We start from the raw sequence: 19116 nt of genomic DNA, 5'->3' as shown, positions 1-19116 counted from the left end.
GAGCAGGGGGAGGAGCAGAGGGAGAGGGACAAGCAGACTCTGTGCTGAGCGCAGAGCCCAACATGGGGCTCAATTCCATAACCCTGAGATTATGACCGGAGCTAAAATCAAGAGTTGAACACTTAACCTACTGAGCCACCCAGGTGCCCCAGCATATGATCATTTTTAATGCTTTTGGTTTTAAATCTGTTCATCATCATAAATTCTGCCTCTGGAGTCATACTTTAGTCCTTTGCCCTTCCCCAGATTTATAAATACTCATGTATATGTTCTCCTAGTACTTTTTTTTTTTTTTATTCATTTATCTGAGAGAGCACACACACAAGCAGGAGGGACAGGGAGAGGGAGAGAGCACCTCAAGCAGACTCAACAGCAAGCACAGAGCTTGATGCGGGACTCTACTCCACAACCCCGAGATTACAACCTGGGCCAAAACCAAGATTCATACACTTAACGGACTGTGCCACTCAGGTGCCCCCCTAGTATTTTCTTTTTAATGGATATCTGATTAAGTTGGAATCACAAAATGTCCAAGCACTGTTCACATACATTATTAAAATTAACCAGGCAGTAAGTACCCGGAACTTAAATGCAAGAGTGATGTGCTGTGTTAAGTTTTTACTCTTTCCAGTATAGCTTACTGGACCTACTACACACAGCAGATGTGCCCAAGCCTTGCTTGAAATTTCATCGGGCTAGGAGCATGTTTGCAGATGTTTTTTCCCTTACCTGCATAAACTGGAACTATCAAAGATGTGTGTGTGCGTGTGTTAAAATATATATAACAGGGGTGCCTGAGTGGCTCAGTTGGTTAAGCCTCCAGTTCTTGATTTTGGGTCATGATCTCAGGGTTGTGAGAACGAGCCCTGTGTCAGGCTCCATGCTCAGCAGGTTGCTGCTTCCTCCTCCTTCCTCTCCCTCTGCCCCTCCCCCTGCTTGCGCTCTCTCTCTTTCCCTCTCTCAAATAAATAAATCTTTAAAATATATATATGTAACAACTATTTAATATGCACAGTTCAGTGATTAATTACATTCACAATGTTGTATCTTTTAGTACATTTTATAGTTTTCATTGTCCTTAAATTTTAATCCACCTAGAATTATTTTGGCATTAGTGTGAGGTAGAATTTTTTCTTCAGATATGTAGGCAGTTGCCTCAACCCAATTTATTAATGAATTTTTTCTTCTTCTGCTCATTGGAAATGACATCCTCAACATATATAAATTTCTTATACTGAATACAGTTAGGTCTGTTCCTGTGTTGGGTACAGTTCCATTACTGTCTGTGTCATCCCTGCAGTGCCACACTTTCCATTATCACAGCTTTATAAGATTTAATGTCTGATAGATTAAGTTCTCTCCTATTTTATTTTTAAATGTTTCTTGGATATTCTTGGACTTGAAAATTTTCTCGGGCCCTTTGGGTGGCTCAGTTAGTTAAGCGTCTGACTCTTGCTTTCAGCTCAGGTCATGATCTCAGGGCTGTGAGACTGAGCCCTGCGTCGGGCTCCTTGCTCAGCACGGAGTCTGCTTGAAGATTATCTCTCCTCCTGCCCCTCCCCCAACTTGCGCACACTCTCTCTCTCTCTCTCAAATAAATTTAAAAAATCATTTTCTCAAATTCTAAAATAATCATTGAGATTTCATTTAGAATTGTGTTATCTATGAGTTTGTCAATCCTAGATTGATTTGAGGGCACCAGCTTTTTCTCTCCCAAGTTTTTATGTAAAATCATATATGGAATTTTCCTTCAAACACAACTTTCTCCTAGGACCTAATGTTATTTCAGGTAGATTTAGTTCAGTATATTTGAAAGCACTTACCTGTGTACCACCTGAATTATTTTAGTCATTTCTGATACTACCTGTATTATTAATGTACTAATATTTTTATCCATATCAGCTAACATTTTTCCCTTTAAGTAGACACTTTATGTCTTTGCCACCTTAAGTGTTACGTCAGTATCACTTGTCACCAATATAAGGTAACAATAAAAATGAATAAAGAAAAAATGATGTTTATTAAAGTCTAATACAGGTATCACAGATATAACAAAACCACAAAGATTTTTTGTTTGTAATTTTGGATTCCCTCTTTGTACATGTAATATATATACATAATTGTTTGCATGTAAAAACGTACTTAGATGTGTATTGATGGTGTTGGTGAAGCTGCTTTTATTTCAACCCAGCTGAATAAAGGGCTCTTCTCTGTAGTTAACTGAAAGTAAAAGTACCTTCGTAACAGTAGCCAAGATTTGTATTTTAGCCTCCCCCAGTCAAAAACAAACTTGGAGAAGTGCTCCTATTTTCTTCATGAATTATTAGTTTCCAGGACTGTTTGGGCAGGAAATATATATTCTTGTGAGTCAGAACTGTGGGCAATATTCACATTGGATCTGCCCTAAAGCTTTGAAAATGTTTTACATTTTGTGTTTTTAAGACCTTGCCACCATGGAAGAAAGAGTACAAAGACGATATTATGAAAAGCTGACGGAATTTGTGGCAGATATGACCAAAATTTTTGATAACTGTCGTTACTACAATCCGAGTGACTCGCCTTTTTACCAGTGTGCAGAAGTTCTTGAGTCCTTCTTTGTACAGAAATTGAAAGGGTTCAAGGCTAGCAGGTGAGCATGCGTGTTCAGCGTTTTAAAGTAATCCAGTTCCTCAAATTCTGTACTGCTTTGTCTAGGGAATCAGCTAGTGCTGTTTATGGTAAATTTGAACCTTGAAATCAAGAATCTTTAAGGAAAAAAAAAAAATCAAGACTCTAGCATGGTGACATACCGCCAAGGACCAGAAGACAGACTCAGTAATGAGAAATTGTTGAGTTTGTGATTTGCTCAAAATTAAAGTTATTTTTTAAAATAAAAAAAGCACTTAGCAGATGCTTACAGAATGTAAGGTGCTGTCTTAAATGCCGCGGGGCAGGGGCACCTGACTGGCTCAGTCGGTGGAGCATGGAACTCTTGATCTCGGGGTCAGGAGTTTGAGCTCCACATTGGGCGTAGAATTTACTTAATAAAATATATATTATATATACCTATATAATATATATATATATTTTTTTTTTTTTTTTAAGAAATGCCACGGGGCACATATACAAAGGTAGTAGTAAGACCAAGTTCTTGCCCTTATTGAGTTTACAAAAGCATAAAAATGACTATTGTATAGGGTAGAGTAAGGGGAAGACCAGGAAGAGGGATTTAAGTACTTTCTCCTTAATTTATGTTTGCTATATCTTTGAGATCATAAAATGTTTTATTTCTCTGTATATTTTTCTGTGGGCAAAACTGACTTTAAGTCCACAGACCTTTCCCATGAACCTCCAGTAACGTAGAAGCATTGAGCAACTTGGCCTGATAATTCAGATGTCGCCCCTTCTGCCTTTTGTGTCTGAACCTCAGTCCCCGCTTCTCAAGCCCATGACTTTCTTGCTTCAATAAAAACCTGTTCTCCTTTCCTGTGATAACTGCCACCACTCTCTAGCCCTGAGATTCACTACTCACCATCCCCCATCCACCAACCTGCATGCTTGATCCTCCCTAGATATTCAGATTGGGTAGATCTTGGCTGGTTTGGGACCTGGGCATCTCTCTAGTGAACTCTGCATACCAAAGTGTACGAATCATTGCTTGGCTTAGTTATTTTCCTCTGAGGACAGTCCATAGGGTGTTGTCTCTCTCCTTGTTCTGCAGCAAGGTAGATCAAGAACTGTGTTTTAGAATGACTTTACATAAACTAAAGGTAAGGAACAAGACCAGGAATCAAAAAGTATAGGCAAGGAAGAAAGGAAACCAGGTAGGTAGGCAGGCTTTGGACCAAGACCAAAGAGATTTTCAAAATCTCTACAACTTTCCGATTTGTATCATCTCCTGTCTGTTAACCCATTAGCTGTAAAACCTAAAGTGGAAGAGGATTTACTCAATATGGTAAAGCCCCTGGTAAAATAATAATAAAGGAATAAACTCAGAATATGAAAAGAATATGGTGAAAGTTAGCTGATGAGATTTTAACAGATTCTGAAATACAGAAAGCAGATGAAAGGAGATTAGCTGCCACAGCCAGGGACACCATAGCCCAGACTCCTCCTAGAGGGCTCTTCCGCAGAGCCCCACATCAGGCTCCCTGCTCCCTGACCAGTAGGACCACTGAGGGCCTCCCAACACGGAGATTCCAAAATATAATAGAAGGCAAGGGAAGAGTTAACTGCAGATCTGTAAATTCCTAACCTGGCTGTAGACCTATGTAGAAAGCCCAAAGAACTGGAAAAACACAAGGTTCTTCCCTGAAGAAATGGAATAAACTGTCTGCAGAGAGCTCAAGTAGACAAAAGAGAATTGGACCCAGAGTAAAGACCCCTGACCTCTGGGGATTGGTTTGGTCCACAGCCCTGTCACCCTAAAGTTGTGGCTCTCGATGGGGATAATTTGCCCACACCCACACCCCGCACAGGATATTTAGCAGTGCCTGGAGACATTTTTGTTTGTCATACTGAGAGGTGGGAAATAGTGCTGGCATCTAATAGGTAGAGGTCAGAGATGGTACTAAACATCCTCAATGCACAAGACAGCCCCCCACAACAAAGAATTATCCAACCCCAAAATGTCAATAGTGTTGAGATTGAGGAACCCTGATGTGAGGCAACACCTGCCAGTCAGGCCTACACACATACATAGGGTTCTGCAGGCACCTGTCTGGTCCTTTAACTTACTCTTCTTAAGTGTGAACAGACAACCAGGGATGGTCAGATATGTAAGGAAAGCTTGCAGTGTAAAAGAGAAAGGTCAAGGTATAGCAGAAGAATAGATTCCAGGGAAAACAAAAGAGAACTTGGAAAAAAAAAAAAAAAAAGCAAGCCTCTAAATCATGTCCTAAGAGAGATTTTAGAAGATAATTGAATCTAGGGGCGCCTGGCTGGCTTGGTTGGTAGAGCTTGCAGTTCTTGATCTTGGGGTCGAACCCCACATTGGGGGTAGAGTTTACTTAAAAAAAGAAGATCTTGAATCTACAAAATGACTAACAAGATATTAGGAATAGGGGCGCCTGGGTGGCTCAGTCGTTAAGCGTCTGCCTTCCATGAGCCCAGGGTCCTGGGATTGAGCCCCACATCGGGCTCCCTGCTCAACGGGAAGCCTGCTTCTCCCTCTTCCATTCCACCTGCTTGTGTTCCCTCTCTCGCTGTCAAATAAATAAATAAAATCTTTTAAAAATAAATAAATAAAAAGATATTAGGAATAAAGAACAATCAGAAAGAGTGGCTAGAAAAGTAATCTAAAAAACCTAAACTTCCTAGAAGCAGTGAAAGTTAAAATCAAGGACTTTCACAATGTGAAGAACAAAAAGACAAGTAGATGAAAAAATACGAAAGGAAAAAATGCACGATAGCATATCCAGTATTCACTTAATGGAAATTCCAGAAAGGAAGAATAGAGAAGACTGAGGAGAAGAAATTATCAACAGACTCATAGGAAAAAAATTCCCTGAGCTGATGAGAAGAGGCACAAGACTTCAAACCCAAGGAAAACAAAATTCATTTATTCAGCAAATGGTTATTGAGACCCTGCTGTGTGTCAGATACTGAGTCCCTTTGGAGCTTACATTCTTGTGGAGTAAGGAGAAGGAGTGGGGTATGGAATGATGAGGATAGTTGATAAACATAGTAAGTCAGCTTGACAAAGGGAAAAAAGTCCATCCTGCATATAATCACTGTAAAATACCCAGATACCAAGGATAAAAGAAGCTCTTCTCAGAGTTTCTAAAGAAGGTGAAACAACCTATAAAGTAACAAGAATTAGACTGGTATCAGACTTTAACAACATGGAATGCTAGAAGACTTTGAAGGAATAAATCTAAAAGTCTGAAGAAAAATGATTTTCAGCCTACAATTCTGTGTCCAGCCAAACAATCAAGTGCAGGGGGAGAAAAATACATCTTCAGTCATGGAAGGACTCAGAAAGGGACTTCTTCCCATGTAGCCTTTCTTAGCAAGTTATTTTAAGATGTGCACTAGCAAATTAAAGAAGTAAATCAAGGAAACCAAACATCTTGGATCCAAAAACAAGAGGCTCAAGAAAACAATATGAATTCCTCTGACCCAGGATGACATTTGTACAGCAAGCCAACCCAGCAAGCAGTCCAAACTGGAGCAGGAGAATGGAACACTCCTAAGAGGAAGGTGTCTGGGAGGAGAAATGATTCATACATTAGATAATTAGCTTAAGAATGTAAGAGGGAAAAATGAAAGGCAGTTCAAGATTCCATGAAAACCAAAGTTGAATAGGAATGTTAAGAATGCCCTCTTAGCCAAGGAGTAGGTGCGACAAGGAGAAAAATACTTACGTAGTCCTAATAATGTAAACAATACATTGATTTTCAACTTTTAGAATCAACCTATAGACAGAGCACAGAAAGATTTAATTTAAAGTTAGAAGTAAAACTTGGATTCAAGAAGGGAGGCAGGAAAATGGTTATGTGAGCTGCTTAGTTCTCATTTGCCGGAACAGGATTGAAGCGATATAAAGTTGATACAAGAAGTATCAGTATAAGAAGTCTACCTACCCAAGAACTGAAGTTCCAAGTAAATTGTCCTAGGGAGCCTGGACTTCAGGTGGGGTAAAGATTAGGATAGAGGACCACAACTCATTTTAAGTCTCTCCCTGGTTTATTTGCACCTCATGCAGTTCTTCCTCCAATTAAATTTCTAAAATTGCTTTTTCTAAATTGGAAAGGCTTTAGCCTTTGGTGGTAACTGTGAGGTGGAAGCTGGGGGATTTGAATCCCACCCTGCTGCCAGGCTTGCAGGCCGAACCCAGAGTGGGGATGGTAGCAGCTGCCGATGGAGAGGAGGGCGTCTGTGGGCCTGTGACAAAACAAAGGAATTGGGGAACGGAGAGGAGGAGGCCCAGGGGCTGGGTCTGCACAGTAGAGGGGCTGCTTAGGAGAGCCTGCCACCTAGTTATTTCTTGTAGCTTTTTATTTTATTTGAGTTTTACATCATTTTCATTAAGAAACAGGAGCAAATTGAGAAGTTTGCTCAGTTCTATGAAATGAAATGCGATTTTAGGGAATTTTTGTTGATTTCCAGGGTTAAGGCAGAATGAGACATATATGTAGCCATTCATTGAAATTTGATTGATTTACGGGTTTCCAGTATTTCCTTTGCCATATTTTCCCCATTTTTAATTTATAATCTCCAGCATTGTTTGCACATTATTTTCATTACTGTACTTTGTTATAATTCATCATTTATACCATCCATGTTCTTTCTTTTCTTACAGATTCTGATATCTTTAGTCTGAATTTTTAACTGGAATCAGAACTGGATGTTGGGGTCACTCTTTCTTTTATTGTACCACGTGATTACCTAATTCAAAATTGCCCCCAAAAGTTCATATTAGTTAATATAATTTTTTAATGTTAAAAATATATGTATAGTAGTAAACAGTTTATTCTAGCAGCCATGTTGAACAATGTATTTAAGAATTGTAAACTCCTGGAATACTGTATTTATATACACTATTGCAATAGACCATACTTTGACTTAGTCCTGGGAACTGTACAGTAATTTGGTTTTACTAACGAAAGTTGTGAATAAAACTGTGAAACTAGAAAGGAGACTTTCTGGACTTTAATAGAAAAATGTGATTTTTAATACTGCTATTTCTCTTTTTTTAATATAATTTTTTCTTCATATTCCCCCAAATCAATGTAAATAAGCGTGCGCACACACGCACACACACACGTCTTTACCACAGTGGTAATGCTTCTGTAAATGTTCCTATCTGTCCCTCTGGCTAAAAATGTATAATCTTTATTAGATGAATATATATATATATATATACATATATATATTTTAATAATGGCCTTTTCGGTGAACTATCATGTTTCAGTGTACAGTGAAAATTTCTATTTTAGGTTAAAAATTTCTTACTCGTTCTCATATATTTGCTTGCCAAGGGTGAATGAAAGAACATGGCTGCTTCCCCCAGACAAACCGACCTTGGCATCCACATAAAGCATCATTGTTTTCAAAAATGAAGGGTGCTTAATTGTTCCCTTTTTTCTGTATTCTGTAGGTCTCATAACAACAAACTGCAGTCTACAGCTTCTTAAAGTTCAGCGTGTTAACCTAACATAAAACACAGCAAGAATCTGGTTGTCTGAACTATTTTAAATTAAGGAGCCAGATGTTTTTAGTCAGGTTATCCTGACAAGACTTGACCTAAACTTCGTTTTTATTGGTCATAACAGTCCAATTATATTCTTGGCCAATTTTGTCCAACGGACAAGGGAAAAGCAAAGTCAACGACACCATTATCTTGTCAAGATCAAATGGTTTTACTATTGTGGCAGAAGCGGGAAAACTTTGTTTATTGAAAAAAAAAAGAAAAAAGAAAGCAAGAAAAAAAAGATAATATGGGGTCAAGTGTAACTCCATGGAAATGCCACGTCTGCTCTTCAGTGAAGAAGCTGGTTTAGAGTCTCACAGAAAACTTTTGACTGTATTTATTTATTGTTGCAAAAAAGACGCTTTTTTATTGCTGCCCTCATTTGTCAGCTAATTATTTTTTCTTATAAAATCCAGCCCCGGTTACATGTAATCCATTCTGTATCTTATCATGATTCCTGTAGGTAAAAGTACAAGACGACCTCTAGATGTCTTTTCTTTCTATGAAAGGAGCTGCTATGTACACATGTGCACACACACACACAAAACTGGGAATCAACAATGAGTTTATTGTTCATGGTAGATAAAAATTAAGCTTGCATAAAGGTTGGGCTAAGTAGTCCTGGACTACAGACTCTGTTGCCTTGAATATAACAGTACAGTTTGTCATTTACTCTGCACCAGGCTAAACTGAGTAAAATCTATTTGAAGGTATCTTGTTTGTAAACATTTGTCAGATTCTAATTTTTTTCTTTTTGTATTAAAATTCAACTATGGATGTATATGAAACAAAATAAATGGAGATCATTTTTCTCCTACAGATGGTGTCTTTGAATGTGCGCTAATGATTATCTGTAAGCCTTTGAGGGGAAAGGGAGGGCTGCAAGGTAAACAACAGGCTGAAGAATTTAATTGTACCTGGGTTTCCCGAGGACAGTAGTGGCCCTTCATTTTGTAATTCCCAGCCCACTGTCATCACATCAAAGAAGGACCTTCAGGGCTGCTAATCCTGTTGCATCAGCTGATCGTACTAAGGGGTAATGTGATGTGGCAAAATACACATTGCCTTCTTCTGTACATTATATAATACCAGGCAAATTATCAGTTACAGACAGCTGCTTATATTTTATGAAGGGCATTTTTTAAATTACTTCATCCATTTTGTATTTTTTGTTGGTTGAGTTGTTTGGGGGTTTTTCCCACATAAGAAAAAGTAGTGTAAGCAGTAGGGGCAAAATGGAAACAGCAGAAGAAGGTGTATTTTGCATGTTTTTCCTTTCGGTGTTCTAACCTTACACGTTGTATTACCTACCGCATTGTAATAATAGCGTCTGTAAGATCTGCCATAATTGGTTTATGCAGCTTTGCAAAAATTTTACTAGATTTTGCACTAATTCATGTTAGCTTTGTCCTGCCAGTTTCTGGAATTTGTCAAATCATGTTTTTAAAAAGTTTCCTTCTGTTTAATATCACCCTGCTATGCAAAACCTTTCCCGGACCTTAGTTTCTTAAAAGAAAGATGTTGCTCCAGTTCCCAGTTCCTCCTTATCACAGACTCAGGTGTGCAGGTTATTCTGGGTTAGTTTTATCTCATGAAGTCCATTCTTTTCTGTACCTAAAAATGTCACTTACAAACCTATGCTTACAAACTTAAAGAGACTAATTGCTCAATATGAAAACATGGAAACAAATTTTGCTTAAAATACTAACATGGAAATAGTCAAATACAGGTTATTTTGTCCTTTTACTTTTAAAAAAATGTTACCTATTGTATGCACTGTGCTGATGCAAGAATCCTACATTTTAATGAATTATAAAATCATTCTGCATCTCGTCATGTCACAGTATTTCTGTACTATTTATTCATATATATAGAGAGAGATAGAGATATATATGGGCTTAATCATTTAAAACTTGTTGCGGCAAGAACTTTCCTACCTGTAGGCAATAGATTGCTATGTTTTTAACAGATTGTGGCAAATTCTAAACAGCAATTCTTTTTGTACGTAATAGGACATTTCATCCTAGAAAAATAAAGTAATGTTTTTGACATTGGATTTGGTGCAGTTTCTAATGAAACAGTGGTTTGGTTGGTTGATATATTTTCTGTAGCCATTGACGTTGCCAAATTGTACCAAAAAAAGGTAAATTTTATGGGAGTCCTCAGCCCAGGAAGAAATTAATTTCATATGTGTATTTAATAGTATAAAGCCTTTTGCAATTTCTGTCACCGTATAGACATTTTATATGTTATCAACTACAGAGCTTTAGTCTTATTTCAAAAGTAATTTTTGAAAAACATTCTTATAACACATAATGAGTTTCAAAAGCTGCTTTTCTAGGAGTATTCTTTGACAAGCTCCTGCTAGTCAATAAGATATACATATCACAGCTATTTTGCTTTGAGTAATCCAAGTAGTAGAATGCACGTTTGTGATATGTGGTTAGGATTTTTCTATCCAGTCTTTAGACTTGTAAATACATGTACTTCGCATCAGATTTCCTTGACTAAAAGTATTATCGGTGCTTGTTATGTTTCATCTGCGAAGTTCACAGTCCTTGAAAACCTTTCATAAGAAGTGTTTTCATAATATTGGTAAGGCTTTTTTCTCCCATCCAGAGTCTGCAGGATTTGTATTTTAGTTAATGTCCTGCAATAGGTTAAAAAAAAAAAATTGTCAACTTTCAGAGATCTTTTCCAAAGTAAAACAATTGTCTCTTTATATTTCAAATGGCCTGGAGTGTTAGAGACCCTGAGATTTGCTGTTGTTTATAATCTGCCTTCCCAGAATCTGTAAATTGAGGTTCTTTCCCTATTTGTATTCATCTGTTGTGCGTTTCTGAGATTAGAGAGCCAGCCTGGTGGTGACCTTTTTAAAACGTGCACAGACGGACGGGCTGAACTAGACAGAGCTGCGCAGTTATCCTAGCTCCCACTCTGTGATTTGAGGCTGTTCCTTGGAAGCCTCCAGTTTCTCATCCTGAAAGTGAGAATGGTGCTATCTCATGGACAGAGTAGTGTCTTGTGAGTGCCTGGGGGGAAAGAGCCAGCTGAGAAGTATTTTTATTTTTTATTTCTTTTCAAAATATTTATTTGAGAGAGAGAGAATAAGGCTTCCCGCTGAGCAGGGAGCCCGATGCGGGGCTCGATCCCAGAACCCTGGGATCATGACCTGAGCTGAAGGCAGACACCTAACGACTGAGCCACCCAGGCGCCCCAGAAGTATTTTTTTTTTTTTTAAAGATTTTTTAATTTATTTGACAGAGAGAGACACAGCGAGAGAGGGAACACAAGCAGGGGGAGTGGGAAAGGGAGAAGCAGGCTTCCCGCGGAGCAGGGAGCCCGATGCGGGGCTTGATCCCAGGACCCTGGGATCATGACCTGAGCCGAAGGCAGACGCTTAACGACTGAGCCACCCAGGCGCCCCCGCCCCAGAAGTATTTTTAATAATCTGAAATATTCTGAAGTTACATCTGGACACTTTGAGTAAGCTACCAAAAAAGACATTTCTTAGAAGATCACACCCCCATTTGATCCAATTTAGACCAAATTCAACTAAAGAGAAGCTTTAAATGATAAAATTCTGGACCTGAAATTGGGTGGCAGTTGGTCAGTTTTTAGGTGTTTACATATACGTGTGTTTTTGATCAACCTTAAAAATGATTGAAGGGATGATGGTCTGGGTGGCTCAGCTGGTTAAGCGTCTGCCTTCAGCTCAGGTCATGATCCCAGGGTCCTGGGATCGAGCCCCACATCAGGCTCCCTGCTCAGCGGGAGGCCTGCTTCTCCCTCTCCCACTCCCCCTGCTTGTGTTCCCTCTCTCGCTGTCTCTCTGTCAAATAAATAAAATCTTTTAAAAAATGATTGAAGGGAAATATAAACAGTGTCAAGTGATACCTTTAAAAACTTAAAAGTTAGTACCAAATAAAGGTATATATTTTGTATAGACCTAAAAGCAAGACAAGTACTTTTTTCCTTGAGTTCTAGCAGCTTAATTCAAAGGAGAGATGCTGCTGAGTTCCTCTTGAAGGCAGTGGAGTATTTTACTGATGAGGGACTATTACACGAGCACAAATGCATGTGCTAAGAAAAATCTTTCAGTAGGACAAGGATTAGGAACTACAATGAATTGGCTACTTAAAATTTTCCATAAAATTAAAAGATTGTATCCAAGGTACTGGCTGAATATTGAAAATGAGATTCTTAACCTTTTTTGCCTAACCCGGGGTTATTGCTGCCTCCTGTGCACACACCCGTCGCGCACCCCTGTTCTGCCTCTTTTGAGCCTCACCTGTCTCTCCTTTCCACCTGGTCTTGAATGATGGCCATAACTCTGATGGGGCAGCTTCTAAAAAGCTGGCCTGCTTGTGTCTGCCCGTGTGTACACACTCACCGTACAACCTCCAGCTATCCGGCCCATCACAGGATTCTGTCCCTGTGATTCCGCAGCTCCTCAGAAACGGAGTATCATCAAAGTGGTCTCATCAAACCCTCACCCTCGGGCTTACGGAAAAGCGATTTAACTCTTCCTTTCACGTTCTAACTGGCGACCAACCAATAGTTTATCTGGCCATTTTGCAGTTTTCTTCACCGTGTTATTCAAGATCACCACTTAGTCTTTTCACATTTAAAAATTCGGCTTTGGTTTTTGTGACTGGTGCTACTTATATCTCAGTTAATGTTTATCCTAAAAAACAAAAAAGCCAGAAGCTCTTCAATCTCTGCTTACTCTCCTGCCAATAGTTTGCGTTATAATTAATGCAGTTGATTCATTCCCAAGAAGCAATTCTAGCATGATTTTTAGTAAGTTTGGGCAAGACTCGTTTTTGGAAAATTCTCTAAAAATCCCTCAGTAATGCTTTACCACAGAACAGTCAGAAGCTCTCAAATGTTATTTTATCTCTTTGCCCCCTGTCTGGGACAAATAAGGTAAGAGTATCGCCCATCACAATCAGATGTTACGTCTTAATGTTACTGCTACTAGCTTCTTGTGGATGCTCGACTGTCCTGTCCTAAACATCCTTTAGGTGTATTGTGCTCCTGTTCTGTATGGCCGTTAAAGACTACCTAAAGACACATCTTGAGCTCCCTGAGTGCCTCTCCTCTGAGACCAGAATAGGCTGGTTTTTTTCCTCCGTGGTACAGTTCCTGTTTATCTTTCCTTAGGCAGTAATCTTCAACTGTGGATGGTCTGTGTCTCTCTTCACGTGTTTCAAGTTAACTGATACACAGCTTGGTCTTCTAAAAAAACTGTTAATGTCTTTGTGGATTCAAGTATAAAATCAATATTAAATTCAGCTAATGATTAAACCTTTTCCAAAGCAACTGAAAACATGTTTAAAATTCACATGCTTGCAAGCTGTCATTGAATATTGGTTCCAGGGTTTTTGGAGTAAGTTTGAGAAAGGTTTTTTCCCAAACCTTTAGGGCTCCGTGAGGCTAAAAAAACCAGGTGCATCCAAGATCTGATTTCAAGGCAAGATTTACTACTTTACGAACACAAACACGATACTTGGTCTTAATAGAAAAATGACATCAGATACACCCAGAGTATGTTTAGCAATGAGATAGTTGCCAGTTTGGCACAAAACATATGTTTTTAGGAGCAGGGAGGCGAAGAATAAACTATTTCTTACATTTTGGTACATCGGGAACACTTGTTCGAATAATATTTTGCTCGAATTAAGCCCGTTAGTACTCAAAAAAGTGTAAAACTGTAATACTTGTCTTGAGTTCTGACCCTAGTGTTTGATCTAAATGACATTTCATACAATGTCTTTTGACTAGTGCACTGTTCTGTACAGAATTTAAAATGTGATGGTTTTAGTATGAAACTTGGTTTGATATGTGATATAACCTATTCAGAGTTGTATATTTAAAATCAAGGAAATTTTGTGTGTGTGTGTGAACTATTTCTACTGAAGAATGTATTTAAATTAAAATAATTAAAAATAAACCCCATGAAGCAGTGATCTGCTAACTGGACAGGTCAGTTATCTGAGCTGTGTGAATAACTTTGCCAGGGAGCTCAGAAGCATACCACTGAAGAGGCATTTTGCAAATAAGAAAGTGGCAACTTCGACATTAGACTAGGAACTACACAGTCAGTTCCAGAAGGAGCCGTGTGCCCTACTCCACAGGAAGACCCCATTCCGTGAAGACAGACCTGTCCTGTCTCGTTGCTGAATGCAACAAGTCTCTTACAATCCAGCAGTGCAAGGGTAATATATTTCAAACGCACTGGGTGTGAATTGCACTTTGAACTTGCCCATCCCTTTTTCGGTTAAATCTCTTCACATAGCTACTGGGGCTCCTGAGCAGTCCATCTCCTGGCCGGAGCCGTCCCCGCAGGACCTGGAGCAGAGCTGTAGGGAGCTGCCGTCTCTTATGGTAGATGTGGCCCATCACAATATACCTGCTGCCTGAAAAAAAGTAACCAAAATGTAAATTCGTAGTGTCTTTTAAATGCCAAGAAACAGTAAGAAAATGCGAGGCCGGCAAGGAATGCCTAAGCTCGAATCTATTATCTTGCTGCACATGTTAAATCTCAGACATTGCACCGTCAAACAACAGGTGGAAACAGCCTAGTGACCTTCTGAAGATAACCAGATTATCAACCTGTAACCAGCCAACATCACAGAACAAAGGTCCTAATCACAATATATCAGGAGGATTTTCCAGAGCACACCTCTAGAAAGATGTGGGAGCGGGTATTTACCCCCCTCCAAAAAAAGGCCATGCTAAACTTTTTCTAAAAGCCTCTTCTGTGTCCCTCTAGCAACCTTGTTTCGTCGCTCACTCCACTTATCAACAAATATCTGAGGGCCCGCTTTGTGTCAATCCATGCTGTTCCCACCTTTAACCAGAGGCACCGGGAGGCTGATGGAGCGTAAATCGGAGTGGCAGAAATAATACCTGTCGTCTAAATTCTATTCATTTTAGACTACTCCTCCCCAAAAAAACGGTACTGGGGTAACAGACTGGGCTATGGCATCCAAGTTACAAGTGGTGGCATAAAGTCCGTATATAAAGTGGTGAGATCATTTTCAATACCAGGTTTAAATTCTGGACATGGCTTATTGCAGCTGGAGGAGTCTAGGGCTAATATGTGGACTCGGAAGAAAAACCCGTCCGGAGTGATGTACAGGCGGTTCATCTTGTACAGCCCATCCCGGTCCACCAGCAGAGTCACCAGCCGGATCCCTGTGCCGAGCACGTCCACGTCATGCACGATTCCGTTCACTGCTGCTTTCAAAAAACAAAGAGTTTGGAGAAATGCATAACGCTCATTTCCTCTCTTTCCCCAGTGGGTTTTGCACACATCACGAAATAGTCCACATGGGCCTGGGGACTGCAGGATCAAGTGAGTGGGTTTCTCCAGGGTCTGCCCTAGGGGAGTCCGCGAGCACAGCCCGGCGCTCTGGGCTCGGAAAGGCTCGCCTCGCGGCCTGGGCTCTGCAGCCCGGGCCCGGGAGGAGCTGCGGGGCGGAGCTCACCGAATTCGCTCGCGCAGTAGGACTCGCGCTCGTCCAGGTCCACCCTGCAGACGCGCGCGCAGGGCTCGGCGCCGGGCTCCGCGTCCCTCTGCGGCGGGCTGAGACGCGGCGGCGGCGCGGGCGCGGGCCCGGGGGGCGGTGCGGCGGCGCGCGGCCGGTTGGGGTGGGCGGGGCCGGCGGGAGTCTCGGCGGCGCGCGCGGGGAGCCGCGCGGCCGGGAAGCGCAGGGCCCGAGCGCGTGAGCGCCGCGGGGAGTCCTCCAGCGCGGGCACGCGGCGCGGCGAGGCGCGGTTCTCGGCCTGCGCGAGGCGGGGGCTCGGCGGGCCGGCGGGCGCGCGCGCGGCCTCCCGGAAGCCGGCCCGGTTCTCGGCGGGCGGCGGGGGTTTCCGGCGTCGCGGGTCGGACCAAGCGCGGGGAACGGCCTCGGCCGCGCGCGGCCTCCGCGGGACCTCAGGGACCGACTGCGCCCGGGGCCCCGGCGTCTCCTCCGCACTCGGGCCGCCGCCGGGGTCGGGCTTCCTGTTGTGGGGCGGCGAGGCTGTAGGGGAAAAAAGAGGAGAGGCCGGGGAGGCCGTCAGGGGAGGAGAGCCTGGGAGGGGAGGGGAGGGGAGAAACCGAGTGGGGAGGGTGGGGGGGGAAGGTTAGAGGCGGGGAGGGGAGACCCTGTGGGGAGGGCAGGGGAGGCCGAGTGGGGAGGAGAGGAGAGGCGGGCGAGGTTGAGGGGGGGTGGGAAGGCGGGCGGAGGGTCGGAGAGGCCGATGGGCGGGCGGGCGAAGAAAGGGCTCTGGGAGGGGAGAGGAGATGGGGACAATGTAAACTTAGCAAGCACCTGCGAGAGGAGCGATGGGGGGGTTGGGGGAGAGGCCGGGAGACCTGGAAGTGAAGGCAAAGGAACGGGAGGGGGAGAGGAAGGCGCCCCTGTGGTGAGGAAGGCGCCCCTGTGCGCCACTCCGCTTCGGGTCCGAGTGGAGCACAGGTTTCCTAGGCCCCAGGGAAAGACTGAGATGAGCGTCTTGCCCTCTAAGAATGAGGCCAACTAAGAAAAATGTTCTCACCACAGGGGAACATTTCATTTTGTTAAGGAACCTTTTCAAATCTATAGCTTTTAAAACTGCAACAACCTATTTGTTCTAGGACTAAACACAACTGTCAACTGTGGTTAAATAATAAACTCTTTTTGCCGTTTCTTTAATATATATATAAACATCCGCCTTTTTGCTATGTACAATTTGTTGAGAAAGTACCAAGAGCAAACCCCAGGGGGAAAGGTCTCATATTACAGGTTCTCCTAATTGTTTAAGCGCCCCTGACAACAGAGCTATTTGGTTTTCCCATCCGTGTTTACACTGTCATCTTGGTCTCTGTGAGTGGATTTTTATCTGGCTTCTTGGACACCACTTACTCGTAAACTACAGCTAAGAAAGATTTTTAAAGCATGGCTGGGAGGCCGAGGCCCCTGGTTGAGTATGAAAGCACACACACACCACTTACATTTCCCCCTTCCCTGGTGGAGAAAAATCTCTTAAATGATACGCCATGAAAACAATTTTTTTAAATTATTAGTGATTTTCCCCAGCTCTGCAGACAGGTTAGTGAGCAAACTTCAGCCAGCTTGGAAGCTGGGCAACTTTCCATGCACAGTTACACAATATCACCTCCCCGTTTGCCTGGGTCCCAGTGCCCTCCAAAGAGGCACAAGAACCTGTCTTTACTTTTCTTTTTCTGTTGTCTCCACGGCTGGTTTTCCGCATTTCTCTCCTCTTGCATCGAAGAGCTTGGTCTGCCCCCTCGCAGCTCTTTCAACACTTCATTTAAAGTGATTTATCTCGCCCAATTGACAATCTCCTTTAAAATCAGCTTTCACCCAGCAATAATAGCTGGTTATAGTTCATGTTTTTGCAGAGAGGTTGATTCTGACTCATTATGTCCAACGTTGTCCCATACACAGCTGAATAAAGTTCTGGTAGATATCCAATTCCTGACTGTCAACTGTTGACCTCACAACTGCTTCCCCATTGATATCACCATCTGTTGTCATGGGAAAGATTGTCTGATATTTGGGTTAAATGCCACTGAAGTCATTCAATTTCCATGTGGAAAAATAACCCAAAGTAAATTGCCCTGTGAGGTGCGGAAGCTGTTTTTCCCAGAGATAGTGAATCGAGCAGAAGAACATCCAAATCAAAGCAAAACAAAAACCTCTCCCCGCAGAGAATCCCTTATTTCATTATTTCATTCCCTCCGTAACTTATTTTCGTCTCATGCACGAAAGTGTGTGTGTGTGTGTGTGTGTGTGTGTGTTCAAGACTCAGGTATCCCGCGGGCCATTCGCTGGGGCTTGCAGCGAGAGGGGAGACACGTCCGATTTGGGCTCCCCTTCGCCCTCAGCCGCGGCGGGCGCACCCAGCGCCCCGGACCGCCCGCGGCACCCGGGCCCCCGCGCAGGGCGGACCCCGCGCTCCTCCCGGCGCCCGCCGCCCGCCGCGTCCTGCGAGCCCGGCCCGCACGGCGCCCGAAAGGCACGCCGCGACCCCTTTTGACACTTTCCCTCCTCTGTGATGGAGCAACTACTTAACATGCAAAGTTTTCTCCAGCCTGCCCGGCTCGCTCGAGATCATTTCAGTAGCTGAACTGGCTTCTTTCCGAAAAGGCTGCCAGGACACACAAAATCTTGGGGACACAGTTGGCTCCTTTCGAACACGAACACGGACCCGAGTCCCCTCTCCTGCACGCTCTGACCCCTTTCTCGTCCCGCCCTTCAGCGCGCCCTCTCCCCCGGCCCCCACCCCCCACCCCAGCCCTGCTCCTCTCCCAGGACTCAGCATTTCACCGATCTTACCTTTTCTCTCCGCCACTGGGGCTTCGGGAGATGATCCAACGATCAAACAGAGGAGCCAGAAAGCTCTAGCTGTCATTTTCGTAGACACGGTTCCCAGGCTCTAAAACTGAGCCTGGGCTTTTGCTCTTTCTCTCCCCCCACCCCTTCTCCACACCCCCACCCCCGTTCATGCTAATGAGGGGCAGCCTTTGGGGAAACGGGAATCACTCACTGAACAGACCATTGGAACAAAACCGAGCTGCAGGGAGTTCTCCCACTTCCTAAGGGGGACAAGCACATGGCCTCTCAAAGTTGTCCCTGCAAATGTCTGTGGCAGTGACATCAAATCCTGAACTTGAAACCCGTGTGGGTTTGCGCACTGGGGCAGGGGGGAGGGGAGGGTGGGGCAAGTGGAGAGAATAAGGGTGTTGAGGGGCTGAGGGACAGGGTGGGGGAGAAGGAGTGATAGGAAGTTTTTTCCAGATTAAGTCAACAACAAATAGGCAGATTAGTGCTGAAGACCATTTGGGCTTGTGGAAGGGATTCAAGATGACAGGAAAAATTCATCGGGGAATGTGTCAGGGGTTCTGAGAGAAACTAAGCCTCGGTTTGGTTAAACTATTTTACTAT

The 19116-nt window shown here is 42.9% G+C and overlaps 2 protein-coding genes across 16 annotated transcripts in view; one reads left to right on the top strand and one right to left on the bottom strand.

The window, feature by feature from the left end:
• BPTF (bromodomain PHD finger transcription factor) overlaps positions 1-8988 on the top strand; it is a 146955-nt gene extending 137967 nt beyond the window's left edge. For 14 of the 15 annotated variants that reach the window (XM_078065947.1, XM_078065946.1, XM_078065945.1 and 11 more), the window contains 2 exons: positions 2443-2629; positions 8081-8988. In XM_078065947.1, coding sequence (XP_077922073.1) covers positions 2443-2629; positions 8081-8117 — 224 coding nt within the window. In that variant the 3' untranslated portion in view covers positions 8118-8988. Of the gene's footprint in view, positions 1-2442; positions 2630-7282; positions 7617-8080 lie in introns of those variants that run through there. The other variant, XM_078065941.1, reaches the window with a different exon arrangement.
• Positions 8989-13637: 4649 nt separating this feature from the next.
• On the bottom strand, positions 13638-18832 carry C2H17orf58 (chromosome 2 C17orf58 homolog). Its single transcript, XM_036116164.2, has 4 exons — positions 18508-18832; positions 15670-16206; positions 15227-15418; positions 13638-14595 (listed from the first exon to the last, which is right to left on the bottom strand). The coding sequence occupies exons 1-4, from the start codon at positions 18581-18583 to the stop codon at positions 14405-14407; spliced, it is 996 nt and encodes a 331-aa protein (XP_035972057.2). The 5' UTR covers positions 18584-18832; the 3' UTR covers positions 13638-14404.
• Between the last annotated feature and the right edge of the window lie 284 nt (positions 18833-19116).

Source organism: Halichoerus grypus, chromosome 2 (assembly GCF_964656455.1).
Source record: "Halichoerus grypus chromosome 2, mHalGry1.hap1.1, whole genome shotgun sequence".
Classification (NCBI taxonomy): domain Eukaryota; kingdom Metazoa; phylum Chordata; class Mammalia; order Carnivora; family Phocidae; genus Halichoerus; species Halichoerus grypus.
Note: the sequence above shows the minus strand (reverse complement) of the source record. Positions and strands in the feature narration are given on the sequence as shown.